This window comes from Chiloscyllium plagiosum, unplaced genomic scaffold (assembly GCF_037043375.1).
Source record: "Chiloscyllium plagiosum isolate Xiang-an unplaced genomic scaffold, Cpla_swu_hap1 HiC_scaffold_3, whole genome shotgun sequence".
Lineage (NCBI taxonomy): Eukaryota > Metazoa > Chordata > Chondrichthyes > Orectolobiformes > Hemiscylliidae > Chiloscyllium > Chiloscyllium plagiosum.
In genome coordinates, this window is record NW_028270141.1 from 44655333 (window position 1) to 44671080 (window position 15748).

Genomic DNA, 15748 nt, shown 5'->3' on the forward strand with positions numbered 1-15748 from the left:
TCTCTCTACTACCTCACACTCACTAACTCTGCCGCTGTACCCACTTCCCACTAAGAGTCATGTATTGCATAAAACATCTTCCCTCACTCATTCTTAGCCATTCTAATCACTCAAGATGAATTATCCTGCATGGCCTCTGCACTACCTAATCAAATAGTCGGAACACCTATCACTTTTCCCCCACTTCCAACAGTGATGCCATCCACTTACATCTCACTCAATCGTTCTCTCTGTCTCAATCCAGGAGAAAACATCTCTTCATAATTCAGAGAGAGCTAAAATGGGTGGTGGAGTGCCCAATGTTCATCTCCTTATTAGGACAGGATCATGATTGCTCATGTGGTGATACGAAGATTTCCATATCCCACTAAGACCTGCTACATCTCCTGTATTTGGTTGATGCAGAAACACCCCAGGTAACTGCTGCTCAGAGGATTGCTGGAGACCCACCAACAGCAATATCAATTTCCTCCCTTCACCTCCTTGTCTTTTTCCCTCACTTTCCTTCTTTAAGACTCTCCTTAAGATGCACCTTTTTGATGAAACTTTTGTTCATCTGACTTGAGTGGCAAGGCACATCTCCTTACGTGGTGGGTGTCACATTTTGTATGAATCTCCTTCAAAGAGCTAATGTTTTAAAACTAATGTTTTACATTATTTAAGAAGCTACCTAAATGTTGTTTTACCCTCAAGCCTTGCTGATTTGGAACTGAACCGAAGTGCCCAGGCATCATACGTGCATTCAGCCTCAACTGAACTGCAGTTAATAATGTTAACGGTAAAATTGTTCCACAATTCTTTTAATTTAATAGTTTCCCCAGTCAACATTTGGCACTTAAAGAGGAGAAAGTGAGGACTGCAGATGCTGGAGGTCAGAGTTGACAGTGTGGTGCTGGAAAAGCACAGCAGGTCAGGCAGCATCCGAGGAGCAGCAGAGTCAATGTTCCAGTCAAGATCCCTCCATCGTTTTGCACTTCAAGCCAACACAGTGCTTTATACCGCCTCCAGGCTGCCAGGACTGAGCATGCGTAAACTGGGCACATTCTCCAATCCTGCCCGGGTCTCTTCCGAGCAGGTGTGTGGCCCCGCCCACCCACCAACCATAACCAATCCCCTTCGGTCCCTCAAAAAGGTGTAACGACCGGACCAATCAGAGCTTGCGGCCAATGGCGGCGGGGCAGTGGTGACCAATCGCCGAGCTCGTCTCACCGGGGACGGGAAGCAGTGTGTAGAAACGGTCAACAAACATGGCGGAAGGTGAGTGTTTCGGCTTCGAGCTAGGCCTCCTAGTTTTTTCCCCCCTAAAAATACAATTTGGTTGTTTGTTATACCTGTCCGGCGTGGGGGCGGCATTGTGAGCCGCTGGAATGGCCGAAGTGGCGTTCCCTGAGATGACGGTGATGATCCTGATCCTGCAGTAAATATGGTCGGGGCCGTCTCAGTCTGAGACCTCAGAGAGCCGCCGCTTGGCGTTTCTCAGCGCCGCATTAACTTCCCCGATCTATTTTTCTACACTCGACACCCGACCCGCCTACAGTCAGGTGTTTATTCCTGGTTTATGGTGTCGCCAGAAGCTTGTGAGGCAAAGGTGAATGCTCGGTAACAGCGCGACGATTTGTTGTTAGCAACAACTTTTATTGACTCGCACTGTCTCCTGATTTCCTCAGCGCCTTAGGAAAAGTTCTTGCCCGTGCTTTATACCCTTTTGTGCTCACTTATCCAATCTCTCTACCTCATTCCAGCCCACAAAGTCACCTCTTGTGTATCACACTATCAGTAGTTTATTCAAGCTCCAGTCAAAAGTTTTGCTGTGCTACTCGCTCTTCTAAGCTCTATGTTAAACCCTTCTTTTTTAACATTTCTTTGGACACGGCCCTATATGTCAATGTAGTGTCTCTGAATGGTTTTGGACATTGAAGGTGGTATGTGATTATCAAATATTGAAATGTCAGTTAATTAGAGTTTTTGTTTAATACTTACACGTAGATTTTGAGAGACTATGGTAGAGATGAAAAATCCTGACATCCTGACACAGTGGAAAGCTCTGTTTTTAAATTAGGTCCTGCCTTATTGCTATGATCACCTGAGTTACCAGTACTGAATAATGTGAGTAACCAGGTCACCATTATATTTCCATTGCAAAAGTCTTGAAAATGAACCCTATGAGTGGAGTTCTCCTGGTGTCTTTAAATCAGGCTGTGAGGAAAACTATACTGAGAGCTAAGACAGTTTGAACATTATTTTAGGCCTCTTTTTGTATTATGACATGTTAACCATCACCTTAAATTGTAATTTTTAAAATGTATTCATTTTTGTGGGATGTGGGCGTTGCTGGCTGGCAAGCATTTTTTGCCCATCCCTAGGGGGAAGGGCATCACAGTGACTCAGTGGTTAGCACTGCTGCATCACAGCACCAGGGTCCCAGGTTCAATTCCAGCCTCGGGCAACTGCCTGTGTGGAGTTTGCACATTCCCCTTGTGTCTGCGTGGGTTTCCTCTGGGTGCTCCTGTTTCCTCCCACAATCCAAAGATGTGCAGGTTAGGTGAATTGCCCATGCCCATAGTGTAGGGTACTTTTAGTCAGATGGAAATGGGTCTGGGTGGGTTACTCTTCGGAGGGTCGTGTGGACTGGTTGGGCCGAAGGGTCTGTTTCCACACTGTAGGGAATCTAATCTAATCTGGTTGCCCTTGAGAAGGTGGTGGTGAGCTGCCAACTTGAACTGCTGCAGTCCATCTGCTGTTGGATTCACCCACAATGCCATTAGGGAGGAAATTTCAGGATTTTGACCCAACGACAGTGAGGGAATGGCTATGTTTTTCCAAGTCAGGATGGTGAGTGACTTGGAGGCGAACTTGAAGGTGGTGGTGTTCCCATATGTCTGCTGCCCTTGTCCTTCTACATGGAAGTTTCTGTGGGTTTGGAAGGTGCAGTATGAGGATCTTTGGTGAATTTCTGCAGTGCATCTTGTTGATAGTAGCAGCAGTGCGTACTGGATGCTTGTGGATGTAGTTTCAATTGAGCGGGCTGCTTTGTCCTGGATGGTGTCAAGCTTCTTATGTTGTTGGGGCTTTACTCAGCCAGGCAAGTGGAGAGTATTCCATCACACTCCTGATTTGTGCCTTGTAGATGGTGGGCATGCTTTGAAGAGTCAGCTGGTGGGTTACTTGCTGCAGTTTTCCTAGCTTCTGACCTGCTATTGTAGCCATTGTGTTTCTGGTGAGTCCAGTTGAACTTCTGGTCAATGAAACTCCCAGGATGTTGATAGTGGGGGATTCCGTGATGATAACACTATTGAATGCCAGGGGGTGGTGGTTAGATTGTCTCTTATTCATGAACGTCATAGTCTGGCATTTGTGTGGCACAAATGTTACTTAACTGCTTGTCAGTCCAAGCCTGGATATTTTCCAGATCTTGTTGCATTTTAACATGGACTTCTGTATCTGAGGGGTCACGAATGGTATTGAACATTGTGGAATTATCAGTGAACAGCTCCACCTCTGACCTTCTGTGGAGAGGAGGTCATTGATGAAGTAACTGAAGATGGTTGGGCCGAGGACACTATCCTGAGGAACTCCTGCAAAGATGTGGCAGGACTGCAGAGCTTACATCTGACCCTCTGGTGGTTGGATTGCTTAGCTCTGTTACATGCTGCTTCTGGTGTTTGGCATGCAAGTCCTGTTTGGTGGCTTCACCAGGTTGACACCTCATCTTCAGGTATGCCTGATGTGCTCCTGACATGCCTACACGCTTCATTAAGTCAGGGTTGATATGCCGGGTCGTGAGGTTACAGATTGTGCTGGAGTACATTTCTGCTGCTGTTGCTGGCCCACAGTGCCTCATGGATGCCTAGTCTTGAGTTGCTTGATCTGTTCGAAGTCTATCCCATAATGCACTGTGATAGTGCCACACAGCATGATACATCATATTCTCAGTGTGAAGGTGGGACTTTGTCTTCACAAGGACTGTGCAGTAGTCACTTTTACCGATATTGTCATGAACCGATGCATCTGTAGCTGGCATATTTGTAAAGATAAGCTCAAGTATGTTCTCTCACTACTTGCCGCAGACCCAGTCTAGCAACTATCTTTTAGGACCCGACCAGCTCAATCTGTAGCACTGCTGTCGAGCCACTCTTGGTGGTGGACATTGAAATTTTCCCCTCTGAGTATGTTTATGCCCTTGCCGTCCTCCGTGCTTCCTTTAGGTGTTGTTCAACATGGTGGCGTACTGATTCATCAGCTGAGGAAGGATGGTATGCGGTAATCAGCAGGAGGTTTCCTTGTCCATGTTTAACCTGAAGCCATGAGACTTGGTGGAGTCCAGAATCAATATTGAGGGCTCCCAGAGCAACTGTCTCCTGAGTGTGCCGTCACATCTGCTGTCTGTCCTGCGGGTGAGACGGGACGTATCCAGGGTTCTGATGGTGGTGTCTGGGACATAGTCTGTAAGGTATGATTCTGTGGGTATGACTGTCAGGCTATTGCTTGTGATCAATAAGATCACAATGCATTCTACTAAACTCCAAAGACTAGAGGTTTGGTCAACCTCCACTGTGTTCCCTCTGTGAAAAATAAATCTTTCTTTTAGGTAAGGGAAGCAAAACTGTACACAGTACTCCAGGTACTGCCTCAATATCATCTGTACAATTGTGACATCTTTACTCTTATACTCAAATCCTCTGCGATAAAGACACACATACCATTTGCCTTCCCAATTTCTGGTCCTTCATGTTAGCTTTCATTGAGTTAGGAATTAGAGTCCTTCACTTAGTATTTCTCAAATGGAGAGTGATTACTCTGCGCCTCTGTTGTTCCTACCAAAATGGATAACCTCATTTATCCACATTATATTCCATCTGCCATACTGTCCACTCACTCAGCCTGTCCAAATCCTCCTGACAACATCCTCATAACATTACTACCTAGTTTGTGTTATCTGTAAGCCTGAAAATATCCCAAAATCCAAATCATTAACATGGATTATAAAAAGCTGGGGCCCAAGCACTAATCTTTATGGTATTTCATTGGTCACAGTTTGATAACCTGAGTGATCTTTTTATTTCTCGTCTTCTTTTCATTAAACACTGCTCTGTCTGTGAAAGACAACATACTGTGGGTACTGGGTATTTGAAACAAACACCACTGCAGAAACTCAGTGGATCTGGCAGCAACTGTCGACAGCGAAACAGTTAATGTTTTGAGTCTGAAATAACTCTTCAGAACTAAAAGGTGATTGAAAATTGTTTTATTAAATACTTTTGACAGGGGGAGCAAGAGGGCAAAAGACAAAGGGGTTGTTAATCGTGGGGGGGAAGCTGTATTAAGTGTGTAAATTGGTGTGAAAGGGAGTAAATGGGATCTTTTCAACTGAGTGACATGTCAACAAGACACAAACACAACATTGCTCTGGGGTAAGGGGATGGGAGAGAATGTAAGAAAAATGGAGCACAGGCATAATGCAGTCAGTTTCTGAAGTTATTCAGTTCCATATTGAGACCTCTAGGCTGTAAAGTACATCAACAGGAGATAAGTTGTTATTCCTTGACCTAGCATTGTGCTTCTTTGGAACATTGCAGCAGGTCCAGGACAGAAACTTTAGTATGAAAACAAGGTGGTTTATTGAAATGGCAAGCAACTAAGATATCAGGTTCCTTCCTACAGGCTGATCAAGGGTGTTCCGTTAAACAGACACCTAATCTGCATTTAGTCTTGCCAATGCAAAGGAGATTGCATTGTGGGCAGTGAATGCATTAGACCAGATTCAAAGGTAAAAGTGAGATGCTGCTTCACCTGGAAGGAGCGTTTGGGCCTTCGACAATGGTGAATGGGCAAGTGTTACATCTTGCATGGGAAGATGCCATGAATAAGTGAGGGAGGAATGGTTTCACAAGTGAGAATGGTCCCTGTGGAATGCTGACAGGGATGTGTTTGATGAAAATCGCAGAGAGTAGTGGAGTGGAAAGTTAGGACAAGTGGGACCCTTTTGTTGTCTGGGAAGGAGGGAAAGGGGTGAGGGTAGACGGGAGATGGGTGAAGGCCCCATTTACCACAACGGGGAGGAATTCTTAGTTGAGGAAAGAGGCAGTCATGTTGGAGGCAGTCCAGTGGAAGGTAGCATCATCAGAACAGATGCGACAGACTAAGAAATTGGAATAATGGAATGGAATCCTAACAGGAAGCAGGGTATCAAGAGGTTATTCCAAGTAACTGTGAGAGTTGATGGACCTCCTAAATGGGTATTGGTGGATAGGCGATCCTCCAGAAACAGTAAAGCCAAGGAAGAGAAGAATCAGAGATAGACCAAGTGAAGTTGAGAGAAGGATCGAAATTGGAAGCAAAACTGGTTAATTTTTCCAATTCTGGACAAGAGCAGCAAACAGTGCCAAAGGTATCATTGAGGTGTTAGAGAATGAGTCGTGGGTAGGGGCCTTAGTAGGACTGGAACAAGGAATGTTCCCTATGACCTACAAAGAACCAGGCATACCTGAGATTATGGCCACACTTTTGATTTTGAGAAAGTGAGATGAGTGAAAGGAGAAGTTATTCAAAGTGAGACCTGCTCAACCAGGCAAAAGAGGATGATAGTGGACAGTGACTGTTCCAGCCTTTTTTCACAGAAGAAGCTGGAGTGTTGCTGAACAAAGAGACCTTGGAGTGCAGGTTCATAGCTCCTTGAAAGTGGAGTCGCAGGTAGATAGGATAGTGAAGAAGGCATTTGGTATGCTTTCCCTTATTGGTCAGAGTATTGAGTACAGGAGTTGGGAGGTCATGTTGCAGCTGTACAGGACATCGGTTAGGCCACTGCTGGAATATTGCATGCAATTCTGGTCTCCTTCCTGTTGGAAGGATGTTGTGAAACTTGAAAGAGTTCAGAAAATATTTTCAAGGATGTTGCCAGGGTTGGGGGAATTGAGTTATAGGGAGAGGCTGAACAAGCTGGGGCTGTTTTCCCTGGAGCGTCGGAGGCTGAAGGGTGACCTTATAGAGGTTTATAAAATTGAGGGGCGTGGATAGGATAAATAGACAAAGTCTTTTCCCTGCGGTGGGGGGGTTCAGAACTAGAGGGCATAGGTTTAGAATGAGGGGGGAAAGATATAAGAGATCTACGGGGCAACGTTTTCACACTGAGGATGGTACATGTATGGAATGAGCTGTCAGAGGAAGTAGTGGAGGCTGGTACAATTGCAATATTTAAGAGGCATTTGGATGGGTATATGAATAGGAAGGGTTTGGAGGGATATGGGCTGGGTGCTGGCAGGTGGGACTAGATTGGGTTGGGATATCTGGTCAGCATGGACAGGTTGGACCGAAGGGTCTGTTTCCATGCTGTACATCTCTATGACTCTAAGCTTTCAGACTATCCTGTTGGAGAATAGAAGTGTTGAGGGATTGCACATCCATGGTGAAGAGGAGGTGGCTAGAACTGGAATCTAGCATGGAATCTTACATGGAATCAATGTAAAGCATCAGAAGAATCATGAATGTAGGTGGGAAGAGATGGGACAACAGCGGAGAAAGAAATAGTCAAGACAGAGAGAAATTAGTTCAGTGGGGCAGGAACAGTATGATACAATAGTTCTGTCATGGAGATCCTTCTGTGGATTTTGGAAAGGAGATAGAAGCGGGCTGTACAGAGTTTGGTGACTGAGATGGGAAGTGGGGGTGGGGGTGAGGTGGGGGCAGGAGAGTGAAAGAGAAGTCAGAAAATTATAAACATCAGTCTATTGAAGTGTATGATTAGGAACAAAGTGACTGAACACAAGAAATTGGAGCCTATTAAAGAAAACTAGTCTGGATTTATAAAGGGTAGGTTATGTAGAGTGGTAGAGATCTACAGCACAGAAAAAGGCCCATGAGCCCATTAGTCGTCTGTGCTAATTGGAAGCAACCACCTATTTTAATTGCATTTTCCAGCATTTGGCCCACAATCTTGTATGCCTTGGCAACATGTGTACACCTAAATACTGTTTAAATGTGATGAGGGTTTGTGCCTGTACCACCCCCAAAAAACAGTTTCCCATTGAGTGAAAGAAGAATTTCTTCACATATGCTCTAAACCATCTGCAGTTACATTAAATCTATGCCCCTGATCACTACAAAAGGGGAAAAATTCCTTCCTGCCAACACTGTCTGAGCCGTTCATTTTGTACAGGCAGTCCCCAGTTTATAAATGGATTCCATTCTGGAGTCTATTCGCAAGTCGATTTGTATGCGAGCTGGAACACAATGTAGGACAATATAAAGGGCATGTTCCTAAATACGGGCAATGTTTGTATGGTGAGACTTTAAAATTAAACCCTTGTATGTGATTGCATGTGTAAGTTTGAGCATTTGTAAGTCAGATGTTTGTAAATCAGAAAACCCCCTGTATGTCTCACAAGATGTGGGCTTTACTGGCTGGGTTACTAGCTGGGCTACTGCCTGTCTGTAGTTGACCTTGAGAAAGTAGTGGTGAACTGCCTTCTTGAACCTCTCCATGTCATTGCAGTGCAGGATTTGTTTCCTTGTTACTCTGTTCCTACGTCATTGGTCATGAGATGAACATCATAACTAGATTTTCTCCCTACCTTTTTAGGTATGTAGAAATATTCCTTACCCTACCTTTAGGTTGGCAAACAACATTTGAAATTCTTGGTGATTGCAGAGGATGCTATCAGTACACAATTATTATTTGTTTTGTTCCACCCACTATTGTCATCAGGTTCTCAGCCTTCATATTCAGTGTGTGAAGATGTCAGTCATAATCAACAGGCATATATGTTTATATAAGTGGAACATATCCAGTTATCAGAAAACAACAGTTGCATTTGCCAGAATTTGCTGACTGCTTATATAATTAAGATTTGCTGGACCTTCACCATAGGAATTCCTTGCCCCTGATGTACGTTGATGAAGAATTGTGCTGAAACATGATTTGATTTTATTGTCATGTCTTTACATCCTTAGAGCATGGTGAAACGCTCGCAGAACCAAACCTGGAAGGACAGATGCAGGTAATACTAGACTGGAATTAAGTGATACTCAAGAAGACAAATTTCTTGTCTTTATTTGGCTAGGACAAAAATTGTACTGTTCTCAGACAGTGTTTTTCTTTCAGATATCAGAAAATCCTCACGCGGAGTATGGTCTCTCTGAGAATGTGCAGGTACTGAACTGAGCCATGTGGCAGTTTACTGCAGAGGCAGGTTCACGCACAGTCACCCCTCTATGTATTGAAGCTTATCTGTGCAATTAAATTGAAGTTATCTTCAGTATGTTAACCTTTGTCAAAGCTTTCCTAATTTACTCCAATGGATTGTTTGCAGACATTCCAGCCAGTAAGTATGAAATAAAGCTAATATGGCTTGGGATTTTAAAATACTGTTTATAGTGAATGTTTGGAGGAAATATAACATTTTAATGCTGCACTTTTCTCTTTGCACCTTGTCAGATTCTATAAATACATTTGTATAAACTGCCAAGCATTTACAATTAGTCCCATTGTATTCACAGATTTACAAATGCCATTAAATAGAATTCAATTTGAATTAATTTAAATGCCGAAAACTCAGGAGTTTGCACATATGGCTGAATTATGGAATATTATAAATAAAAACACCTCCCTAGTTATTATTTTTCATTAAACTTTTCCTAGTCTCCTACTTAGACCTATGTGGCTGTCATTATTCCACATAGCACTGAGTTAGTCAACTGGTAGAATTAATATAGCTTGGTTTTTAAAATTGTGTTTCTGTGAATACTTAGAGGAAGTATATTAACTATTTTATACTCTGCACTTTTAAGGTTCTTGGCTATTATGACTGCCCTCATGGTCAGTTTTTCCTGATAGCTATTAAGTGAAGCTACAGCTGTAAAGTCTATTTGGGCAGTCTGATGCTTTAATGTAAAGTCCTTGCAGTTCATAGCCCAGTGATCTTTAAGTAAGGATAATATACTGCAGAAATGGGAAATCTAAATCAAAAATAGAAAATGCTGGGGAAACTTAGGTTCGATAGCATCTGTGGAGAGTGTGTGTTAATGTTTTACGTCCAATTTGACTTTTCAGAACTCAACTGATATTTGCTGTTTGTGTTCATACAGATGAGTGAGTCGAAGCTGCATCATGAAGAATATAATTTCAAGGGTTTGTTTTGGGTTACAGTGTTTTGCCACAGATTTAATTCCCTCCCCAAGCCACAAACTTTGTTATGATCTCATTCAACAGAAGGTCTACAATAGTTGCCCTAAGCCTTCCTCACTAATTAAAGTCTGAATAATATTTGCCTGGGAGTGCTTGCTGTCCCCTTGCTTGGAGAAATTAGTAGAAGGATAATGTAGGAGAATCATAAACTTCACTTTTAAAAAGCATAAAGAAATGTTTTTTGTATTGAACTTTGTTAGTGATCAGTGATAGCAACCCTATTTGAGTTAAAAACTGCATTAGGAACACTTTAGTTGAAGATTTACCATAAGGAATAAAGTGAAAACTTTTTGCTTTTTCTTTTCTAAATGGGATAGAGGATAGTTGAGAACGAAAAACTGAATGCGGAGAAAACATCTAAACAGAAAGTGGATCTGCAGTCCCTTCCAACTCGGGCATATCTGGATCAAACAGTGGTACCCATTCTTTTGCAAGGCCTTTCAGTTCTGGCAAAAGAAAGGTAAGATGCTTATGAAAAGTGAGTATATATGGCTCATGGGGTCATAGTTGTTTAAAATTCAGCCTTATGTGCACTAGTGCGAGGGCTGAGAGCATTCTTTCAGAAATTATATGATGTCCAGGAGCTTTTATTTCACATTACCTTGTTTGTGTTGTAAAATGAGGTGAGAAACAGTACCTCTGAATCCTATTGATGCTGTGAGAATCACTGAGGTATAGGTGCCATGGTAACAACCAGCATGTTTTTATAGAATTTAGCAATTTAACCATTAGTATGTTGTGGGGCCTATTTGATTGCTATGACTCCTGGATTTCACACTTTCCTCCATTTGTGACATTGTTGTTTGTTGTAGAATGTGTACAAGGGGTTACTCTGGAATTCATGGAGCAAAGTCCCACAATGTAGCTAAATCTGCGATTACCTTATCCTTTTGTGTTAACACCAACAAAATGTGCATGTTGAGACCTGCATAGAATGATGATTATAGTCATAGTATTGTTTTTATGCTGGAGGAAAGTGTAAAGAACTGCTGTTTCTGATCCAGATTAGTGACTAGAACTAGGGATACCAGCATAATTTCAAAATTTCCAGGAGAGACACTGATGTAGGGAGTAATAGCCTTCAAGGACAGACAAATGAAATGCAAGAGCATATTGCAGATGACATTCAACATAGCACATTGCGAGATGATAGTTTTTTTTGGTCGAAAGAATACATAATAAATGATACAATTTTTAAAAGTTGTGAATGAGAAGAATGGTCTACTTGTGCACAGATTATTAACCATGGAGGGACAGTTTGACAAAGCAGTCTATAAAATGTATTAGGTCCTGGACTTTTAATATCTATAAATAAAATGTAAAGTCAGGATGTTTTGTATGAAAGTTTGTACAGAACTCCTACGGAAGTATTATATCAGACTTTTTTTTAGTGGTTAGAATTTGGAAGTGACGGACGCAGATACACTTGCAGTTTTCACAAAGAAATTGTTAATGACTATTTTAAGAATAAAAGTTGTAGAGATACGGGGAAACAGTGAAGTAGAGGACCTAACTAGATTGTCCTTCAAAGAGAAGGCATGGACCTGTTGGGGAAAATGGCTTTTGTACTGCAGTATATTTTAGTGCCAGAATCTCTCTGATGTTAATTATAATCACAAAAATCCTTCAGTTCTTTTCATCCTATTTTATAATTAGGCTGCAAAGAAAAACTTATGTCTGCAACTGAACATTTGTAATACATGTAATAGGCTAATAGAAAACTGGGAGCAAGTATCCAATGTTTCTCTAATTTTGGGATTTTTCTAATTCTCTAGTTTAACTTTCAGAAAATAAATGTCAAGAAATCAATAGTTTCAGCCACTTTGAGTATTGCATGCAATTCTGGTCTTCCTCCTATCAGAAGGATGTTGTGAAACTTGGAAGGGTTCAGAAAAGATTTGAGGATGTTGAAAGGGGTTGGAGGGTTTGAGTTATAGGGAGAGGCTGAATAGGCAAGGGTTGTTTTCCCTCGAGGGGTGACCTTATAGAGGTTTATAAAATCATGAGGGGCATGGATAGGGTAAATTGGCAAGATCTTTTCCCTGTGGTTGGGGAGTTCAAAAGTAGAGGGCATAGGTTTAAGGCAAGAGGGGAATGATATAAAAGGGACCTAAGGGGCACCTTTTTCAAGCAGAGGGTGATGCATGTATGGAATGAGCTACCAGAGGAAGTGGTGGAGGCTGGTACACTACAACACTTACAAGGCATCTGGATGGGTTTAAGAATAGGAAGGGTTTCAAGGGATATGGGCCAAATGCTGGTAAATGGGGCTAGATTTATAAAGGATATCTGGTTGGCATGGGCGAGTTGGACTAAAGGGTAAGTTTCCATCCTGATTCGATGACTCTATCAAGTATTTGAAACTTCAACTTCAAATTGAGCTTTCTCCAAATTCCGTGAGAGCAACATTATACCCAACCTCTACAAGTTTGTCAAGCTTTGGTTATTTAGTTTAAGTAGTTTTGAACTTGAAGATTCCAAATGAATCTTTCCTCCATAATTCGCTGGGACTAAAAGCAAATTAAGTTAATCTCTTATCAAGTGTGACCAAAACATTGTTATCAGTAGTTGATGGTTTCAGATGAATCTAAATTGTTGCAACGACAAGACAATGAAGCAAATATCTTGCGCAGAAGCTTGCACTTTTCCATTTTCATATGAGCTAAGTTTGTGCATTGGTCATTCCTTAACATTAAGTGTGCAATTTTAAAAATCAGTTAATTTACCAACAAATGGTTTATTCTGCCTAATTTTCCAGACCTCCAAATCCTATTGAATTTCTGGCTGCATACCTTTTGAAGAACAAGTCACAGTTCGAAGAGAGAAATTAGCTTTTGCGGATAATGTAAAACTGAAGACTTCATCAGATCCATTGAAGTTGAGAAGAGGGAGGTGACTCTTAGAATAAAAGCAATTGAGAATAAAACAAAAACAAATGCAGAAGACCAGAATGTGCATGAAGTGGCCCATAATCCATCTAAAGAATGGTAATTGTGCAGAGCTCATCACCATTTTCTGTTATTTATGTAAACATTTGTGATGTTAAATAAAGCAGTTGTGTTTTTACATTGGTTCAGTAATGTGCAGTTCTTTGCTTCACTCTGACTTCAGAAAACTCTGTCTTACTAGACGTTTTCTTTTGCAACGAGTATCCAAGTGAGATAGTATTTGACGGATTAAAGAATTATGGTTAAACAAAATGATGGAGGGATGGATATGAAACAGACCTAAATTATCTGGGCTGGGAAGGAAACCAAACAGGACAATCCACTAACAGTGGGAAATTTTCAAATGAGTTGTATGTCCAGATTGAGTAATGATTGAATACTGCAGATGAAAGGAGATTAAGAAAGTGAACTGGTGAAAAGGAAGATTAAAAGGGATGAGAGAAGCTGTCCAGTGGCAAATAATTGAGGATATTAAAAATGACATAATTAGAGCCAGCTTAAGGATATCAAGAACAAAACAACTGGAGAGCAGCTAAGACCAATTAATTGAAAACAATCAAGTTGTGGAGGGTGCAGGCAAGGTGAAAATGTATAATTGTAAGTTTTACAGTGATGAAAGTTACCATTATAGCCATGAGGAGATGACCGCTAAATGTCAGATAACAAAAATATTTGGATATAAAAAAAGTTAAAGTATTCAAAATAGATGTTAACTGTCTTTAATGGAATGCATCCTTCTGTTAAAGTAAGCAAACTGGAAATCTCAATCCAATTTGTCAGTCTTCTGGTTATGAAATAATTATTACTACAGACTGGGACGTAACTAGTGCGATGCTTGTGCTTGAAGTGAAAGTAGAATAAATTGGTAACTATAGACCAATTACACAAATGTTTGTTGGGGATAAATCTCGAAGTTAGTGAGCATTTAAAAATGCACAGTGGAATTGTTTAGTCAAAACTTTGCATCATAGACCAACAAACACCAAACTACACAAATCCCATTTACCTAGCCTTAGTTTTTTTTTTAAAAATTGGAAGATTGTGTTGACAACTGAAAAATTGGACAGATGAAAGGAATGCAGAAATTCAGCATTATAACTTTTCAAAGGTATAAAATGTATTGTCGGAAGTTTTTCTGCAAAACTTATACATATGGTGTAAGGAAATAAAGCCAGATGGATAGCAAATTGATTGCCAGAAACTGATTAGGGATGATGGATGCTTCTCAGTTTGTATAACATAGTCTTATTGCCTTTTTTTTAAAAAAGACATATTTGGAATTAGACGTTGGGAACATAATTTCAACATTGTGATATACATACTAGTAAGGAATTTGGGATAACAAGAAAAGTTATAATAGACAGATGTTAAAAATTTATAGGCTACCCTAATGCCTTTTTAGCTTCAATTCGATCAGCATCTCCCAATAATTGGTTCCATTCCTAAATTCTGATGACAACTCACTGTCTAATCTTTACAGTATACTCAGCAGAAAGAAATGATACAGCACTCATGACATGCAAACAATATTATGCCCTTCAATCATGACATTGCATGTAACGCTCAAATCTTTGTGACCGCTTACGTTTTGGTGAAACAAGGCCAAAGCTCGACATTTTTTTCTTGGGCAGTGAATGACTACACAGAACAACCTTTGTGACTGGACTCCATTATCACAATTTGTAAAATTAATCAAACGTATGCTACATTTCTGTAAAACTTAGGTAATTTATAAATTGCTGAGTCCTAACCTGAAGCAGGACCAAAGCAGCCTTCAGTTTAAATACTTAATCCTCTGTTCGTTTCTGTGTACACAGGTTCAAAACATTAACATTACATTAATAGCAAGTCTCACTCTGTACATGGGGGAAATTAGTGGTTGGATCCAACAACAGCATGGTGGGTGGACAGATCAGGTGGATATTCTGGAGAGGAATTTGAATCCACAGCCTGTGGAGTTGAGCACTCAGCCAAGCTAAGATAACAGGAGGTAAGGACTATTTCAGACGGCCAATAATCAAAATATTTCAGTTGGTGGCCAGTTTTGTTTTTGCAATTGTGGCGTTATGAATTTCAATGATGCAGTACTAAGATACTCCTTGGCCCATTATGCCTTTGCCAGCTGTTTGATAGAGAATGATGGTTAGGGATGGTTTTCTAGAACACACTGGAGATACCAACATGCCATTTTAGATCTAGTATGAAAATATTGTCACAAAGCTAGTCCCTATTTCTTCTTTAAAAGCAGTTCCTTGGCTCAAAGATACTGTGTCCTTGAATTTTTTCAGAGGGGTAATAAACTAGGCCGGGCTCCGATCAGTCTGGTTTGGTATAGAGATTAAGGGATAGAGAGGTTTTGTTTATATGTAAATAGATGAGACTTCAAGCTAAAGTGGTCATGTTTTACAAGTGACCTCTATAAAGAAAGGGGAGTGGTCAGCTCTCTAGCTGAGCTGAGCAATTTAGTTCAGTCCAGAACTGGTTGGGAGTTCAACAGTGAGCTGTGTGGAAACTCTCTCCTTTTTATAGAGGGTTTGCTTATTGGGACTGTCGTGTATATTCCGAACAGCATAATTAAGTCTAGTTTGGATATACTGAGTCCTGTAGGGGTTCTTTATTC

The 15748-nt window shown here is 41.0% G+C and overlaps 1 protein-coding gene across 1 annotated transcript; it reads left to right on the forward strand.

Annotated features, from left to right (window-relative positions):
* The first annotated feature begins 1224 nt into the window (after positions 1–1224).
* On the forward strand, positions 1225–13246 carry dpy30 (dpy-30 histone methyltransferase complex regulatory subunit). Its single transcript, XM_043680732.2, has 5 exons — positions 1225–1257; positions 8947–8993; positions 9098–9145; positions 10498–10640; positions 12939–13246. Exons 1-5 carry the CDS (start codon positions 1248–1250, stop codon positions 13009–13011), a joined length of 321 nt encoding a protein of 106 aa, XP_043536667.1. The 5' UTR covers positions 1225–1247; the 3' UTR covers positions 13012–13246.
* The last annotated feature ends 2502 nt before the right edge of the window (positions 13247–15748 follow it).